This window comes from Lepidothrix coronata, unplaced genomic scaffold (assembly GCF_001604755.1).
Source record: "Lepidothrix coronata isolate B3197 unplaced genomic scaffold, Lepidothrix_coronata-1.0 Scaffold32, whole genome shotgun sequence".
Lineage (NCBI taxonomy): Eukaryota > Metazoa > Chordata > Aves > Passeriformes > Pipridae > Lepidothrix > Lepidothrix coronata.
The window spans coordinates 6,479,929-6,499,272 of record NW_016690212.1 but is presented as its reverse complement, the minus strand read 5'-3'; the positions used below and the strand labels follow the sequence as shown (position 1 = coordinate 6,499,272).

The following is a 19,344-nucleotide window of genomic DNA, read 5'->3' as shown; positions in this document are numbered from 1 at the left end:
AGATCACTGTCAATATTTTTCGGTAATGAAAGTGAACTTGGGTAAAAAATAGACAATTGCTATGCTATAAGGTAACACCCAGTTTTTCAGTAGGTACTTACAGCAACATTGTATTCCCATATCATCCTCCAGAAGTCTATGACTGTATTGGCTAAGGGTCCCTGCGTAGCAACGTATGCTTTTGGCCCATGGACTCCCTGGGATTGCACAAAGGAACCATTAATGTTTATAAAGAAAATTTATCTGCACTGAATGAAAGAGGCTTTCCGTTATAATAATGTAAAATTAGAATATCCTTTTTTTGATATACAACAGGAAGGGTGAATATCAAACATGAGTCCCAATTACATTAGTGGGAATTTTGCTGGTCATCTCAAGGGGGCCCAAGATTACAACAGCTACAGCACTGCCAAAGTCTGTCACAGAAAACAAGTTTCTGTATGATCTGTTCAGCTTCTGAAGATTTCCTATAAGTCCTCATTTTTTTTCTTCAAACATTCAGTAATGAAAATTTGAAAATCTTTCTGCTAAAAAGCATCCTTTTGAACAAACTTAAGTTCCTTGCTCCCACTAATACATTTAAAAAATACGAAGTTTTGAAATTTGTTTTATATAAATCTTGAAGAAATTAATATTCAGCCTTTCAAGCTAAATATTCAAGCAGGGAGAATTAGAGGAATACCTTTTTCTAAATAATAAATGCTGGGTAAAAACATCAGAATAAAGTACAAAGACAGCTCAAGACATTAATACTTTGAAAACAAAACTGGCTTTTAGTCAAATTCTGGCTTCTCTTTTAGAATGTTAGACATAACTCCATTGGCACACTTTTGCCATGAACAGCAAGAAGTGTGTATTAATATACATAATTTGTCAAACACCTCATTTATAGTCCCTAAAAACAGTCTTTCTTAAAATAGGGTATTTTTATCACTAACAACTGCATCTCAATTTTCCTATGGTATAAATTTCCCATTTGCTTGCCTGCCACTTTAAAATGAAGTATTTTATATTTTCACTTAAGAGTAATATCCAAGCTTTAAAAATTGTGTTAGAAATGGCATCATGTTTGCAAATTTATTCAAGTCATAATAAAAGAATATCTTCCCTCACAGCTTTAAATTCTCATCTCAGACTCTAATATTAAAACTGCACTGACACAAAATAAAAGCCAAGAAAGAATTCAAGAACTGTTAAATTAGTAATACATACCTTAATGAAGTTTGCATTGATGTAGTCTGAATCTTGTGGGGGAGTTTTTAAGGTCAGTTTAACTCGGCTATGATCAACTAAAAGGAAAATAATGGTTTTTTTAAACAAGAATTACAACACGGGTAAATCAGTATGTAACAGTAAATACTATATATATATAGTACATTAAAGAACATTTCCCAAAGGTTAGTCACACATGCAAGTCAGTTCATTTAATTTATGAATAAATCAACTCAGGCAGAGATAAGCAGAGCAGCTCCTACTGCTATGTGGTGCTTCTGATGCTCAAGTTCACAGGGTACCATCTCCTGGAATTCTAAGAATGCATCATTACAAAGAGTCAAAAATCAATTAATCAGAAGCCATGAAAATTGTAGTTAATTGTTGCTACACAACATTAACACAGATCATGACGGTCAGAATTAAAGGCACACTTATGGAAAGCAGAAAGAATAAAATGCCAGCGCAGAGTTAATGCAGCTGGCAGGTCTTAAAGTCTCTGCCAAGGAGTACTTTGTCAGGTATTACAACATGAAACTTGACTGGGGTTTATTGCTCAGGCACAGACTGACCTCTATCCCCCAAACACTGGGCTGGGCACTTTGCTGGGGCACTTCTGAACTAGAAAGCAGCAGATTCCTTCATTTAAGGGGTTTTGACACATCAAGTTTCTGCCTCAAACATTATTGACTGACTCAGAGAAAGCTGCTTATAAAAACAGCAGCTCTTTGGAGACCAAAATCCTCAGCAGTCTTAAAAATAGCCTTATTACTTGTTGACAGAATAAACTAAACATTTTGGTATTCTTTTTGGCATTGAAAAAAACCCCCTGCATCTTTAATATTTGATTGTTACTAAAAAGGGGTAGGTGGTTGGCACATTCACCAGTCCTTCCAGCTCTTGTTGACAACAATAGTTCCTAGCTATGACACAAAAATCATTCACTCCATCTCTACAATAGAGGCTCCTTTAGTCATAAATCCAGATAGGAAAAAAATTATCTTCAAATGGGGGGAACAGAAGTATCTGCAGAAACAGCATCTGCTCAAGCAATTTAGGCTACTTTCTGCTCCCAGGGTCAACTCCTCAACCACAGAACAGCTGCTAAGCATTTGATTAGACCTAAATTCAAGAAAAAGAAACAAAGAACAAATATATTTCAAAAGAGCAAATATGGTTAAGTTGGGGGTTTTGTTTTGTCAAAACACCACTGACAATAAAACAATGAATCATGCCCACAAGAACTACATGCTAAGAGTAACTTCTGTACAAAAAGGTCTTTCAAAAAGCTTGCAAGATGGTGAAATTTTTCTGCCAGACTTCTCATAACATGCAAAAAATTATCTGCGTTACAATGAAAGGCTTCCTAAAAAAGCACAAGACTTTTAGATCACAGATTCTAAAGACAACACACTCACATAAAGGCCTAGAGAAATCTAAAACCCATTAACTGTATTACACTCTGATGCATAGAAGGTTAAAGCAAGAACACTCTCTAAGCATGCAATACTGTCACAAGCTTTATACTAAAAGCTGCTTTTAAGTGGCAGAACAGACTAATTAAAGTAGCAGCCTACTGAGGGATCCTATCTTCCCAGCCCAGTAGATCCAGAACTCTACAACAGTTTTCAAATGTCAACATTTCCAGCCTGTCTTTATGTGCCACAGCTCAGCTGCTACAGAGTTTTAGGTCTGGAACGGAATTCTCCAAGAAAAAATCCATTGTAGGTTTCAGCTTCAGAAGATTAAGTCCTTGGATACTATTATGTAACTTAAAGGTTCAGTTCCTGATGACTAATTGGTTCTTCAGGTGACCAGTGAATACCATGTTTGATTTAACTATCATTTAAGATGGCTCAGTAAACTGTAACAGAAACATGCATCTTTTACTCTGAAGCCAGTGTTGAGTTAGAACCCATCTCTCTGGTAGCAGTAGCAATTTCTGACAAACATAGCCCTAATCTCTGATTAAGTTACAAATGTACATTCTTTCCTGGATTTACCAGAGATAGGCAAAGTATCGTCACCTTTCTCCTGGTTCTTCTAATTTCTGTCAAGCTGGTCTCCCATCAATTTAAGGCTGTTTGAAGACATTCTCACTGTATGAGTGAGAACTGAAAATATGCCTTCAATTTTCCTCTATGTCAACTTTGAGGTTCATTCATTTCCCCACTGTGAGCTGCGATCCCAATGACTCAGGTTTTATTTTCATGCAGATGAAAGATATGCAGATCTACTGCTCTAGTTGCAGCCATTCACTACTGTAGTGCTACTCTCTCCCCAACAGCCTGGGTGCTACCATGATTTTGCTGTTTTGTTCATGATCTACCAAAATGCCAGGACAGAAGAAAGAGTATAACCACTGCTAATAAGATGACAATAACCACTTCCTCTCTCTTTTCACTCCATCTATTAAACACTTCCTCCCAACTAAAAAAACCCAGAAACAAAGACAAAAACATCAATGATATTTAATTATTTTGCTGCAGTTCAGCTCAGTGACACACTACTCTTCAAGATGTGATCTATGTTATATGTACATCCCCCAGCGAAATCTAAACACATCTGTATTTCCTTCTCAGTGCAGCAGCAAGCACCATGCCCACCTTGCTAAACAATCTAGGGCCTTGGCTTTAGGCTAAAGTTTACTGCTCGAATTGTTGCTCCAAGCACTAATAAACAGTAAAATTTTCAGCACTAGAAAAACCCAGCACACAGGTATACAACAACCTTAAACACAATAATTCACTGGAGTTTATTATTAGAACACATTTTGAAAGTGAAAGCTAATGATGCTTAAAACCATTTTCTACTGCAAACTAGTTGTAAACCTCCTAACAATTCAGAGAAAGCTGAGCAGAGCAAAATATACCTGTTGCTGACCTGGGAAGCGTAGAAGCCTTTAATCTCACTGTCAGCTGTTCATATCAAAGGGCATGGTAAGAGCTTCGGAAATGCACGGCCTCATGAGCTACACAAAGTGAGCTTGGGACAGACAATCTTGTAATTTCAGATCACTGATCTGTTATATCCACACATTGGTGGTTTTAAAATTTAAATTCTGTTCTGACTCCTTTCTATGACTTTTCTATGTCCACACATTAACAGAATTTTATTTAGGCTCTAGCAAAATAGAAACGAAAGTTAATCCAGCACTGAAAGTTCTTCAACACCATTTGTAGGATACAAACAACCAAAAAAAGATCTATTTTACTTCAAACTTACAGAGCTTTAAGGCTCTGTAAAATTTCATCTGGAGTTTATGCTGCAATATGTTTTTTTTGTACCATGAATAACGTGCTTCTAAGGAAAAAATACATTTAAGCACCTTGCAAAGTTCTCAGCTATTCTGAGTTGAAATGAAAGTGCTGGCTTGATATGGCTTCAGAACCAGCACTTTTATCTTCAGGTGATACCTCTCTCTCAAAATATAAGAATGTTCATTCACTTTGCCTTCCGAGTTAAGAATACAAATTTTAAGAAGGTTATCTTTCAGTACATTATCTCCAATTTTGCCTTTCAGTAGTAACTAAATAGTAAAATTCAAAATACATGAAGAATAACAAGCACTTTCCCTTGTCTTCTATTAACATGTAAATCAGACTTACATGGCAATATATCCTTGTATCTATTCTTTTTAACATTTTCTTCTTTTTCTCCAGTGGCTGTTGGGTAGATTTTCTCTGTTCTGTATTTTGTTGATAATCTTCTTAACCTCTGAAATAAAAGATTCATGTTAAAGTCTCAACAAACATCACAAGGTATTAGTTTCATTGATGAAGAAGGTCACTCAGAAAAAAAACCCTCTTCTTTTATAATATTCACTGCGATGAAGTTTAAAAATCTAATTATCCAGTACTTTTAGCACATCAGCAGTTTATAACCAAGCTGAAACTAGCTCTATACATCATGAGACATGGAACTTTGGAAAAGCCACTATACCTGTCTCTCAGGTACAAGCTACTTGCAATTAAGATGAGTGACAGGAGGTCTGCTTTACTCACAACAGTATGTAATTTTTTTTCTCCCCTCCATCTATTTCAAATCCTAGAAATTTGAGAGAGTCAAAACCTCTGATAATAAAGACCAGCCCCTGCCTTTCAGAAACCTGGGAAATAACAAGAGCAATACAGCTTTTATCATCCCAAACAAATTAGGCCTGTGCAACCTGAAAACTGAGGAGGAAGAGAAGAGTGTAAGTTCTCTTTGGAAAATAAAAAATACAAGAATAGTCAGCAGTGCTTGTTACTTCAGATTGTGCAGACATCCAGATTTAAAAAGGTACACTAAAGAACTCAGAAACTTAACTCTAGAATGGCTGCTAGAATGGTTGCTAGAATGGTTGCAAAACCAACCATTCTATTTACACTGACATGGTGGTGGTGTGTAAGACTATCAAGAGGAAGACTGAACACAGCTTCAAACAAGTTTAGCATCTCCAGTGAATGGTATTCTGCACAAGTAGAAAAATAGAGGTTGTTCATGATTCCCTCCCTCTATATTCAATGCATCGTTATCATCTTGAAGACTCAAAACATCCATGACTTGTGTTCTTTTGGGGAAGGGGGAAGTTTTTGCCAGTTAAAAATGTAAATCTTGTTTGTCACTGACTATGCAAAAACATACAGGCAGAAGGGCATTGTAAATATGATCATCTGCTTGGAAAGCCAGTTTTCTTCTTGAATTCTTCTAAAACTATTAGAACACTTGGGACACTCACTGCACACTTCAATTAAAAAAAAACAATTTGGCAACTCAAGTCCCTCAGTAATGCATCAAGCAAAAGAGAAAAAGAAAAAACAACATAAAATTTAGCATTTCTCTTGCATATAGAAAAACATTTTCATGAAATTTATCTGGATATAGTAAAAAAAAAAAATCAAATTATCGATGCAAATGTGGATAAAACCTGGCTCTAATTTAGTTGAAAAATACGTGTCTAAGAAACCAGAAAAGTGGCATTTACAGAGCAAAGACAAATGGCAAGGTAAATTAAGATTAAAAAAAAAAGGTACATCAAGTAGTACCAGTTTTCAAATTTTTTCTCTTCTACAAGGACTTAATCATAGATTATATCCCTGAACACTAAAAAGAGTAACAGAATTAGCATTAAAAAACTTGCAATATTAGTCAGTGAAGTAAAACCAGTAAGTATCTGGAGATAGGGCAGTAGGTCTCTGACCACACAGTGACCAAAGTGCTAAATATGTTATCTGAAAACGTTGCTACAGTGAGGAACAGGAAGATGCAATTCTTAACAAGGCACATAAACAGTTACTGGAGGGCTCCATGCAAACTACACTCATCTTTGCAACACTAAAAACAAATTCACAGCATAACCTGTGAACACAACGGGCAGAGAATCCTGGTTTGTAACTCGGCATGAAGAATACCACTGCACACACAAGACACTGTCCAATGTAACACTGACCTTTCCTGTGTCAAAATGAAAAATACCACTTGTGCTCAGACTGAAAGCAACCAGGAGTCTATAAATAGTGAAAGTAATACACATAATTCAGCTATATCTGCTATGAACTGCGAGGCTGAGATAGGCTATAAGCCTCCAGTTAAGGGGGAGGGAAGCAAAGAGCAACAATGATACTTTCCACACACAGTCACCAATATGATTTTGCGTATTGTTCCACATCTCAACGTGGTTGTGAGTTTTAGAGAGGTTTTTTTTCCTCCATCTTACTTATTTTTATGGGACAAATGTCATGACTCTGCTTAGAAAAAAGTAAGAAAGAAGTTTAAAGAAAAACTACCTCAACAAACCACGACTAGAAGCAAAAGTTATTTTGCATGAGAAAGAACAAGCTTGAGGAAGTCAGGTTAGGTATCAAAAAGCACATGACTAAGATGATCCTTTTTGCTTTAGCCCATTTTAAAGGCATGCAAAAAAAATACTTTCACAGGTACAACTTGAACCTGCTGTAAGCCAAAAAGGCCTCAGTGACTAGTATTGACTCTCATTTTCTAGAAAGAGATGCTATGAGAGTTCAGCACAGCCTTCTCCCCTGCATGATCTACCCTCCCCTACTCTACAACCTGCTAAACAGACCAGAAAGGAGGATTAGCATAGTACAGCTCCAAGGCAAAGCCTCGAAATGAAATACAGATTGATTTTATTATACATCTGTTCCTAAAATACTTCAGGACCCACGTTTTTAATGCATGTTTGCCAGCTGTTTTGTGACATGGGTAATAGAAGATACATAAGTACAGTCCTGAGAGCAATCAAAAAGTGTAAGGAGCGCTCTTTACGATTTATAGTAGTACCCCCTACATAGAATAATATCTACTTCGTGCTTTGGAAGGGGAAAAATTGACTAAGGAGTAAAGAAAGAAGTTTTAAAACTGAACTTTGAACAAACTATCACAGGAATGGAAAAGTGCCAGACTCAGCAGAGGATTCCGCCCTACACACAATAGAAAATTCCTGTAGAAAGTTATTGCAGTGTGCTCACAGCCTGCTGGGGGAGGCACAAGATCCAGTGCTTCCTAGGTTACAGCCCAGAGTGACCAAGAGGAGAATGTACTCAATAACAGAAAGGGGGTAATGACAGGGCAGAAGAGGAAAGAATTTTGTTCAGACTGTTGTAAGCTGATGGCAAGACAGCCAGCAAGATCCGTCACAGTCCAGTTTCACACTAATTTTTAATAAACAACTGTCTACAGTACAAAGCAGCACTCATTTGGGTTAAGTCAGTAAAGTGCCAAAATGCTTCCAAGAATATACTCAGACACCAACAGCAGGGACAGAGGTCCCGCCTGGTGCCTCTGCAGATAACACTGGGTGCTTCCGTGACACGTCTATTCATTGGAATTGCTATTCTGGTACCACAAAAAACTTCACTGGTATATTCTTTAAGGAACAAAATGGTCAAAAAGTTAAGTATGATGAACCATAGACATGCACTTAAAGAACTACATTCACGAGGCCTTTGGTTCCATCCTCATTAGAAAAGCTCGATTTTAATTCTGCTTATTCATTGCGTGACAGAAGTGGTTTTTGGGGTGGTGACAAACACTTACCACATGTGACAGTGGGGAGATGAGTCTTTGAAACAACTTAAGTTTCAAAAGCATGCTTCCAACTTCCACAGTGGTTTTATAGTCTCTACTACAAAGCTACTTCAGTATTTTTTAAAAAAAAGACAAACCAGCTTTTCAAACCCAACTTGTGGAATCTTACCATATTAATAAGAACTCTGTCCAATCAGTTCAGGAAATACAGATCTCTGACTTTAATTGTCAATTTATTTATCTATTTAACACTTCAGAAAGCCTGTAAAGGCACATTGTCTAATGCCATAGAAGTGCTGTTTGTGAATTAAAGAAAGCATTTATATAACCTACTGAGATTTGAAGAACTCACTTCAAAAGCATAAACCTTATTTAAGCATAAACCTTATTTAAGATACTAAAGTTCTTGTGACTCCTTTCCAGGCTTCTTTTCAAGGAAAACGCAACAAATATTTCACTAGAGTTTCACTTATCTCAAGTCCTCAATCTGACTCCTAAGCCTTGTCTGACATTTCTTATTGGCAAAACATCAGATAGTAAAACAGTGATGTTCTTTTGAATCTCCTTTCTGACCATACTGAGGGGCAGTAAATACTAGTGTCAAATGCCACTCCTACAATACTCCAGAACACCCACAGTTCATTTGCCATACTCTTCAGGGACAGTTCTGGCAGTGATCTTCTGAGAATGCACCAATCACACAGGAACATATTTTGTTTTGCAAAATTTGCCTAAGGGCATTAAGAAATACTCAAAGAAACAAATTCAAGAAAATCTTCCACAAAAGTTACCTTAAAAATCAAAGCATAAAAGAAAATACTAGGACACACTTAAAAAATGTTGTATTAATGCACTCATTTCATGAAATAAGATAGCTATTTCTATCATAAGGTAGGCATTTCATTTTTCTTACTAACAAGAGGGGAATAAAAACCACAAGAATTATATTCAACTGTGGTCTCATTTAAATAATTTAGATAAACACTACTAGGGCAGAATAAATCCCCTAGTACTTTTATACAGTGAGAAAAATGTACCTGTATGGAGCGATGTGAACCAAATTACCACAGAAATGTCCAAATTACTTACTATCTTCTGATTATCTATGGTCAACTTACAAAGGTCTCTGGTTCCATACCTATGAACACAGAAATGCCAGAGAAACCTTTGGCAGCAGACAGTTCAATGCAGACTTAGAAATAGCACTGCTCAAATGGGGCTCTGACTTCCTAAAACTGCTTCAGTTCCACAAGTATTTTAGCTTCAAGTCCCTGCAAATCCAACTGGAGATTTGCTACACCACTTTCTTATCACTGAGGGCTCTGGGAAACACGGAGAGTAGCTGATGGTAATAAACCCAGCTGAAGAATGGACTGTTCAGGAGTGCCTCTGCAGCTCTGGGTTGCAACAGCAAGGAATAAATGACCACAGTGAGCTGGATTTCTTTAGTCACTCTGCCAGAAGAGCTGTGTGGGATTCAGTTGGGCTGAATCAACCTCCAACTGGGATATCACTGGTTAACTTATTCCCCTGCTAAGTAGCACAAATAATGGAGAGCTTAGTATGATTTCAGGTATCACACTTTGCAGTTTATGTTGGTAAGTTAAATGCTCTGCATCTGTTGTTGCAAATAAACACAGCATGAAAACAGGAAAGACCTACATGCAAAAAAGTGTCCAAAGAGTCCAAGCTGGCAACTAAAATAGTTATCATACTTAGCACATACATATGATACTACAGATAAAATTACTTGAAAACCAGCATCCACTTGTGACCCATGTCAATATTTCCCCATTGATTCCTGTCAGCTTTCAAACAGCAACTGTTTGTAACAATTCCTAGCCCTCATGATGGCAGGAAAAAGCCTTCCCAAGCGCTAGTCCAGCATAAACAATGAAATGAGAATGATCCGGTTCTGTAAAAGCTTCACTGTATCTCAACATTCACAGATGGCTTTGGCTGCAAAAAAACCCAGGCTAGCAGTCTCTACTTAACCTATTTTTCTGAAACAAAGCCCTGAAAGGAGATTTCAGGCTGCACTGATAGAGGAGTTTCCATTGCCTCAGCATTTTCTTCTGGCAACACCTACTAACTCTCAAGCTTCAGGTGCTCCAAGGCTGAAGTGACTAACAGACAAGCCTGATAACTACAATTCCTTGGGAGCTCTGTCTTTTGTGTTTCATAGCAGGACAACGATGGATACAAAACCCCCACTACGTTCCAGGAAACTTGTGTGAACCACATAAAAGAAGAATCCTTCCAAAATTAGCCAGAGAACCGAGAACAGCATCATTTCAGTATTAGATGGCATAGTGTATTCTATACAGGAGTTGGGCTTTGATGATCCTTGCAGGCCCTTCCAACTCAGGACATTCTATGATTCTACAGTTCTACAACATCTTAACTTTGATATTTTCTCAGGAAAGAGGGGAATTCATGTTATTGCATTAATTGGAGATTTCTAGCCAGTAAAAAAGCTTCAGTCAATGAAGATAAAGCCAGTACATCCTTATTCAGAGGATGTACATCAAGACAAAGTGACAGTACTGCAAGCAGTCAGTTAGGGAGTATATCCTACTTTCTACAGTATCACATTAAAACTAGAAACAGGTAAAAAACCCCAAACAGCAGCTTACTCTCAAGAATTAGGTATTGTCAGAGTAATTTTCCATCTTTTCAAACCTATATTTTCTGTAAGAAAAGTGTTAGATTACAGACACATCTCCCACACTGCTAATAATTCAAGTTCACTTATCAAAGACATTATCAAAATGTGGGCTGATTGCTTGAAAAGTCTCCTTTCCTCTCCCTTATTTCTAAAACTGTTTTTATACTATCTGCATGTTAATCCCAGTCTAACCTAGCAGTACTATCAATTATAGTTGCAATTAATTTATGTTCAGCATAATAGTTAAACCACATACCTACTGCCAGTTATGGGCTAGTTTCACAAGGTTGGAGAAGACTAAGTCAATCTGTGGTTTGGTGACGAGCAAGGAAATAAGCAAACAGAGCAGAACATTAAATTACTAAAGCACAATCAAGTTCTAGTTAGTAGGTTACTAAATTATGTTCTAAGATATTTTAGAAAGTTCTGCAGCATGCCCATTAAGAATTGGGATTATAACTTTCCATCTCTGAACTGTACCATTTCCTCAGCACACTCATTTTATTGCAGTGGTTACTGTGAACACAGCACAAGTGAAAACGTGCAGGACAACAAAGCAGAAACAGTTATTTATAAAACTATGAGTGAAGAACACAAAAGTTTCCATTAGTATGAAAGCACGTGATTAGAAAATTGACTGCTCTCGGTTGAAGGCTGGGAAGCATCTTGATGCAACACCAGGAAAGGTTAACAGTAGCACACACTACAAATAACAAGCTTCTTAAGAGTGTTAAAGCAATTCCAGAACAATTGTTGATGATTCAAAACAGAAATAAGCATTAGATTTCTTGCAACAAGATGATTTTCTGACCGCATCATATAAACCCAAAAGCACTTATGGAAACAAAACTCATCACCAGGGAACCTCCTTGCTTAAAATCATGATTTCCAAGTTACTGAATATTTTCCTCTTATTCCTTCCATACTAGGTTTCATGCATGCTGACAGCACAAGTATATTAAAAACATCGCATTTAATCTCAATTTTTCCTTTAAGACTTTTTTTGAACATATGCAGCTCTTATTTGTCTTATTTTGCTATATGATTAAAAGGGAAGATGTTGCTAAAGCACATATACTACAATATAGCACAGCAAATAGCTCTTGAGAAAGTTTTTACACTAGCTGATAAAATTTCAGTGGAATCAGCCAACACATGTGAAAAAAATCCAGCAGCTTGTTACTAAAGAAAACAGCTACTAAATGTAGTAAGAAAAAATTGTTAATTTTGTAGCCTATAAAATATGCCATCTTTCTATTTAAGGGTTTCTATACCAATCTTCTCACTGATTCATTTTTCACAAGCAATTCAATTTAAAAGTCAAGATGGTGACTAAAGACTTGAGTTGACCTTCATATAATTTTCTGCAATTTTTCAAGGCAACAACACCATTCATTTAAGGACAAAAGAATTATGATTGTTTCTTTTGCGAAAAAAGAATTATTAATATCTAAAAAATTGTAAACACTTAAAAATTGCAAAATAATTACAAATGTCAGTCTACTGAGCAAAAACTATCTTGAAATAAGGAAGAAAAAGACAGTTTTCCCCACTTCCAGACCTTTTTGTCACAACACTGTAGGTATCTGGTGTACTACTAGTTCTTGTACAACTTTACTGCCACCAATCCACCAGTCTTGAGGATTTGTTCAAGAAACTGATGGACGCGTATTTATGACACATTTAGGTTGAATCCACACTTCGGTCAGAGTCAGAAATTTAACATCTTGGCATATGACAGCGACAAATAACTTGCAAAAAAAATTGTCAAACTCAGTCCAGTTTTCATTACGTTAATACTTTCTTTGCTGCAGGGAATTACTGTACCATCACATAACAAGGGTACAATGACGCATAATCCTTCCACCTTCAGCAGCTTCCTATAGCATAGGGTTTAAGTAGACATGAGGGATAAAAGGAAAGGGTATGTATTGTATCTGTTCTCCAAAATGTCATCTATATGTGCAATCAATGCAGAAACTTTCAGTGTAAGCACAACAAAACTGTGTACCTCACCCTAGACCATGACAACCTCCAAATGTGTGGGGCAATTCAGCAACACCACAATAACAGGCCAGTTGGGAGTGTGTACAAACCCCCTGAATCCAGAGTGTCTGTCTATAAAGTATCCAAAACCAGGATCAAGTATGACACAGGTGGGATTAACTTTCCAGTCTGATGCTGGAAGGGGGTGGTGGTTTTTGTTTATTTTAAAACAAAAAAGTGGTTATAGGTCCAGGTAAGCTTCTTCTCAAGAGCGACTCTGACTTATTTAGGAGAGATGACCACACTACAGTCCGCTCTACCTAGACAGTGTATCTCCGAAGTCAATCAAATTTTGACATCCTGAATGTGATGCTGACATTCTCAGTGCAACATTCAAGTGAAGACTTTTACAGAGCATATCCTTCTCCCCAAATAGAGCTGAATTAGACACTGGTCCTACCTCCCTCCCACACACCAGATGTAAAGTTTCTCAGGGTAGTCAAAACCCAACAGCTCTGATGCAACAGGAACAGACACCAAAGTAACAGCATCCCCAGGAGTGGCACATGGAAGCCTAGAAGAAATTATCTAAATGCAAGTTGAGACTTTTTCCACAAAGAACACCCCGAAGGCAAGAGGTTTTATTGCATGTTAATCAGGCAGCTAAAAGGAGCACAAGCCATACTTTTTCATGGCCACACAAGAGGGGCTGGATGAGTCACTGTTGGTTGTAACTTTGTGGCTCTTGAGCTTCAGTGCTTGTGTCTCAATTGATATAACAGTCTGAAACAGTGAAAGGTGCCCTGTGACAAGCATTCACAGGAAAAGCTGCATAGCAAATCCACGTGAGGTACAATTCATACAAATAAACAGCATGAGGATCTAAACAGGCATGAGGTAAGCCTCTGTCCTTGAAGAATATTTAGGGGTTTTAACCACATCAATTCTCCTTGAAATATTCCATCATGTATTACTCCCCACAGTCTTTACCATTCCCTTGCTTGTGACTTCACAGTATGTGGAATGAAGCATTAAGATCCATGGAGAATGTATTTCACTTTTGTTTCTGCTCAGCACTAGAGAAAAGAGAGGGGAACCAACCCAAATTCTCCCCCTTCTTCCTTCACAAGATGCAAAACCCTTCCTCTTTTCCCACGCCTTGGAACACATTTCCTTGAAGTCAGTGTTTGTTTTCGAAGCAATTCATAAGAGGTGGAAAAAAAATGCACCACAACTGAAACAGGAAACACTGAGCTTTCACTCCAACAGAAGTAAACTAGAATTTCCTACCTGCTAGTCCCCCACTAACAAAGCTGCCATAAATAAAGACACAGGAGAATAATCTTAGAGCCTTATTAAAACCTTATTAAAGCCTTTTAATAAATCTGCACATACACACCCTGCCCCCCCCAAAAAGGATCTGCTATAGCTATTATGTCCTGCCTTCCAAAAAGGCTTTTAACAGCCATGTCTTGCCAATTTAACTAAAACACAAATCCTGCCCTGTAACTTTCACTGAGAATGACTTTAAGCTGAAAAGCTGGAGCCTAACAACTGCTCTGGGTAAAAAGCATAGCTGTTTGTGCAGTCAAGAAATACTGCAAATGAGATCTGGTTTGGGGTCTAAATTACCTCACTGAAACATGTCTAGAGCTCAAAGGTGCTGTTCCTTTCAGCTGTGTGACATTCTTGGGCATACAGTTGAATTGCTATGCAATGACATGAGTTTAGTGTCTAATATGCAATTCCAATAAAAATATTCCAATTTTATCTTTCCCCAGAAGTCTGACTTGTTTTTTAGAAGCAAGCTTGAACCTTGCACAGAAACGTCTTTAGTGATTTTCATAGTTTAGAACCCCCACTATTCAATAGGCAAGATTAGGATACTGCTAATACAGTTATGTTAGTTCATGACTGGCAAGTAAAACACCCACAAGGTTTTAATGACTATTCCCCCTCCAAAAACTCCACTATCTAACAAATACAAACCCCAACATTTTTGACAAGTGCTGGATCAGTACTTCCACGCAGCAACACATACACAGGGAATATATAAGACTGTAAAGAGAAAGATAAAGTAGCAAATAGAAAATACATTTCTACTATCTAGAGAAAACACGATTACAACTATTTTCACCCCTTCTTTGAGGCTGTGTCTGGAAGCCAAGGAATGTGCTAGTTATAAAGAGGCCATTTATGACAGAGTTCAATAGCATTTTAAGAGCCAGAAAGAAGTAGCCTCATTAAAGATAGAAACTTGTACTAAGATTTCAACTGTAATAACCCTAGCTAATAACCAGCACAATATTTGTGAAGATACAAAGGAATTTTGTGTACTAATTGTTTACATTTGCAATATCTGCCAATTTTTGCCTAACAAATGTGTCCCCAACAGTTAAAAAGCACACACCTTTCAAGCACAATTATGGTTTCAAAAAGAGATAGAACAGGGAATCCAATGGCAAACAAAATTCTCGTAATTCTGGAAGAAAAAGCTGTAAAGCAACTATTGAGAGAAAACCAAAGCAGCAACAGCTAGTACAGAAACAATAAATCTAGACAACCAGTTATTCACACACATGACTTTAGATTATTTCCCTCCATTAAAGTTCTTGCATTAATGGCTGAACGTTCAAGAGTTGGAAGTAACACTGCTAAATGTTCAAATGCTAGAACGATACAAACTACTATTTAATTTGCTTCTACTGAATTAAAAAAGGCCCCTAAATCTTCTCCATATATTCTATATTGTATGCAGTTCTCTTCTACAAAATAACACAGGCATATACACAGTGTTACAGATTCAGTATCACCATGAAGAGTATATATTATAGTATTAATATAATATTACCACTCAAGGTATTACAGTATTACCACTCAAAGAGAATGTTTCTTACTTTCCTCATATTTTGTTCAACAAGTCACTTCAAGAAAAGGAAAAGGTTGTGATGTTTCTCCAATAAAACCATTTCAAATATATTGTTTGACATACTATTAACACTTCGAGTTCCATGGTAACCTTAATCCCAGGTATTCTCAGGCCCGCAAAAGAAAGTTATTTTTTCTGCAGCCCTGTATCATGATTTCATTAGAACACCCAAGGACAAGAATACTACAGTGAAGTTACCAAAAAAGAAATGAAAATACTGTTTTAATCAAACACTTTGAAGTTTAACCTTTTTAAAATCATGAACAATCCTGAGGAAATTTTTAATTCTGAAGACTCACAAAAGCTTGTACCACACTAAAGGATCAAGTAACAAATGTTTAGTGTACATCTTCTTAAAGCTAGTGTTAAGAACCTATATCCCTAATACTTCTAAAATAAAGCCTTTATATAAATTTATTTTGTACACCAAAACTGCAGTTCAAATTTTAAATTCTTTTCCAAATATTTGTAGGATGCCTTTATGATATTTATAATGTATCTATTTCTGCAGTTCTTCTGTTTTGAAGAGCAGAGAAACATTTACCTCCTATGAAGTATATACTCAGTCATCTAAAGGTTTTTAAGTACCCTGCAGGTTACATTTGTTACACAGCTAATGTGCGAAACACAGTCCTTCTGCAGTGCCAAATTTCAACAAATAGAAAGCACTCAAGTTAACTGCTAAAATGAATCTGGTTCAGGCAAGTGCCTTGTCAATCAAGCTGCTGATATATTTAAAATAACCCTCAGCTGCCATGGCTTTAAAAAGCTGAATATTTACAATCCAGAATGTTAAAGTTGATGGTTTGTTTGGTAAACAATTGCACGGGTTTTTATCTGATATACAAACAACTTTATTCAACACCTCCGGGTTCTGGATGACAGATTTACTTCCAGGTATTTCAGAAACACACCGGAACACCTTCAGATCCCACCTCAAGATTCTTATCTATAATTCTCATCTATGTGGAATATGTGACTCCACTTCCTTTCTTGGAAAAGGAAGCTGTTCCAATCTGAGCTTCAAGTAAGTATTTGATATGGTGCCAATTCAAAAGAAGAGTATGTGAATTTCTACAAGAATTCAGGCGAGACTGGTCTCTTTAGTTTGTTTTTACAAGGAAAAAATTGTTTTTAAATAAAATCATCTGACTGAAGGGATTTCACAAGCAGAGTTTCTCAAAAAAACTTCCCAGGCCAAGCAGGCGTTTTCCTTCATGACCTCTCCAGTAAAGCAGTGCACACTAACAGATATTTGATGAGAAACTGGAAAACAGTAAGAGATGAAGATGAGAATATAACACTCATCAAGCAGATGGACTTTCAGGGTAAAGGAAATAAGAATAAACCTCAACAAATGCCAAATAAAGTTACACACTAGAACCTGACAATGAAGAAAACATAAATGCATATTATTACAAATAATAAGTGGCAACTCATAAGCGTTTCTAGTAGTCACCAAGAAAATAAAGACAGAATAGCTACCAATAACCTGTACTCAGTAATAAGTCCAGCATTCTGGGAAACTTCTAGAGATGAGACAATATAAATTCCCAACAGATGACAGGACATAAGCTATTTTTTTTCTTTCTTCTTAATAACAGGTCACTTAATGTTGTGATTTTTCTTTTTTGATGGATTGAATGTTCTCAATTTTCTTTGTGGTCTGAAATTAGTAAGACTGATTCAACCTGAAATTACTGAAATTTTCCTCTTAAGACAGAAACATTCATATTCTACTTTATCTATTGCTTGCATTGCTTAAGTGTCCCTTAGCACACAAGAACTGTTAGTAGCTTTTACATTTTGTTTTCTGGTACTTCATATAAAACATGAATTCTTTTTTATGTCAGTGGTTTAGGTTGTGACAGTCTGGTTTTATTTGGTAATACTTTCAATGTAAACAAAGAATGCTAACAAACATTAGCATCTTTAAGAAAAAAAAAATCAATATTTATTCTGGACAAGGAAGCAATATTTTGCTTTTTAAAACAGCCCCTGAACATTTAAGTCTAATGCTCTCATCCTAAGCACTGTCAGTCGATACGTTCTATCTCGCACCATATTAAAGGGGTCTGAATTTAAGGTCCTTGAAACCGTCTCATTTTAACCTCCTTTACAAAGTTACCAGATGGTCAACAAATCCAAACCCAGTACATTATTGTTTAATGAACAGTAGTGCAGAATAATTTAAACACTCGAGAGATCAAACAATAATCTGCAGCAATACTTAAGCATGGCATCTCCTGCTGTCAAGCTTTAGGCAGTGTTTATTTTCTCTGATAACAAAATGTGGATTTTATTACTAAAGAACTGAAATGTCTATTTTTGTCTTTGAAGAAATACTAACATTAATATTTTCAGAAAGTTTGATTTCTAAGCATTGTTCCCTGTCTAGGAACATTCCTGGAAAAACTGTGGTTTTGTTAAAACTTCTTCTGATACTTGGTTCCCAGTTAAACTAACAGATGTCCTGGACAAGCTGCAAAGCAGCTATTAGGTGGTTATTAGGTATCAAGTTTCATTGAAAGAACAGGCACAGAACTGAATTCAACTTAGAGGCACCCTCTGTCTCAGAGGTGAGAAGCTGGAACACCTGCTGAGAGTTGTGGTAGCTCAGCCTAGAGAAGAGAAGGCTCCAAGGAGACCTTGGAGCAGCCAATAGGAGAGATGGAGAGGGACTTTCTACAGAGACATGTAGCCATAGGCCACGTGGCAATGGTTTCAAAGTGAAAAGAGGGCAGGTTAACTTAGATGTTAGGACGAAACATTTTACTGTGAGACATGGGAACAGTTTGCCCAAAGACGCTGTGGATGCCTCATCCTTCGAAGAGTTCCAAGGCCACAAGACTGGGTGGGGTTTTGAACAAGATGATGTTCCTGCCCATGGCAGAGGGGCTGGAACTAGACGATCTTTAAGGTCCCTTCCAACCCAAACCACTCTATGATCTGCTTCTTGCTGTGCTACACAGGCAACTTACCTTCTTCACAGGCTGTGAGGGCAACTGGGGAATGAAATAACTTAAATAATTTTATTACCAACATCTGAGGCTCATATGCAGGTAATGTGAATGAGCAAAAAAACCCCAAAACTCAGCAACAAAACACAACTACTTTGACTGTAGAAACATTACTCCTTAAACTCCAGAAGTTACACAAAACTGACTGGGCTGCTTCATACTTTTTTTTCTTTGAAAGAACCCTGAGGTTCTAAACGAACACAAAATTTAGGTAAAAGTCCAGAAGAAAGATGGCCATTAAGCAGCAGTTCACTTGCCCTGTGTCAGTGGAACCCACCCACTAGATGTCAGTGTCCTCTTGGGCAGAGGAAAACCTTGGATTCCCAGCGGAAACTGGGCAGCTGGTAGTCCTTGGCTATCAGGACAACTGTACAGAAGGAAATTTTTATGAAACATCCCTGGGCCACAAGAGAAACAGGACAGTAACAGTAACATTTGTNACAACAAACAAATATAGTCCTAGACACAAAGTTTTGCCAATAAGGTTAAGAGGCAAAACA

The 19,344-nt window shown here is 37.1% G+C and overlaps 1 protein-coding gene across 3 annotated transcripts in view; it reads right to left on the bottom strand.

Moving 5' to 3' along the window:
• The window catches only part of PTPN12 (protein tyrosine phosphatase, non-receptor type 12), a 71,973-nt gene that overhangs the window by 34,686 nt on the left and 17,943 nt on the right, over nucleotides 1–19,344 (bottom strand). For all 3 annotated transcript variants that reach the window (XM_017811540.1, XM_017811539.1, XM_017811538.1), the window contains exons 2-4: nucleotides 4,821–4,929; nucleotides 1,213–1,289; nucleotides 102–197 (exon numbers count right to left, since the gene is read on the bottom strand). In XM_017811540.1, the coding sequence (XP_017667029.1) occupies nucleotides 102–197; nucleotides 1,213–1,289; nucleotides 4,821–4,929 (282 nt within the window). The remainder of the gene's footprint in view (nucleotides 1–101; nucleotides 198–1,212; nucleotides 1,290–4,820; nucleotides 4,930–19,344) is intronic.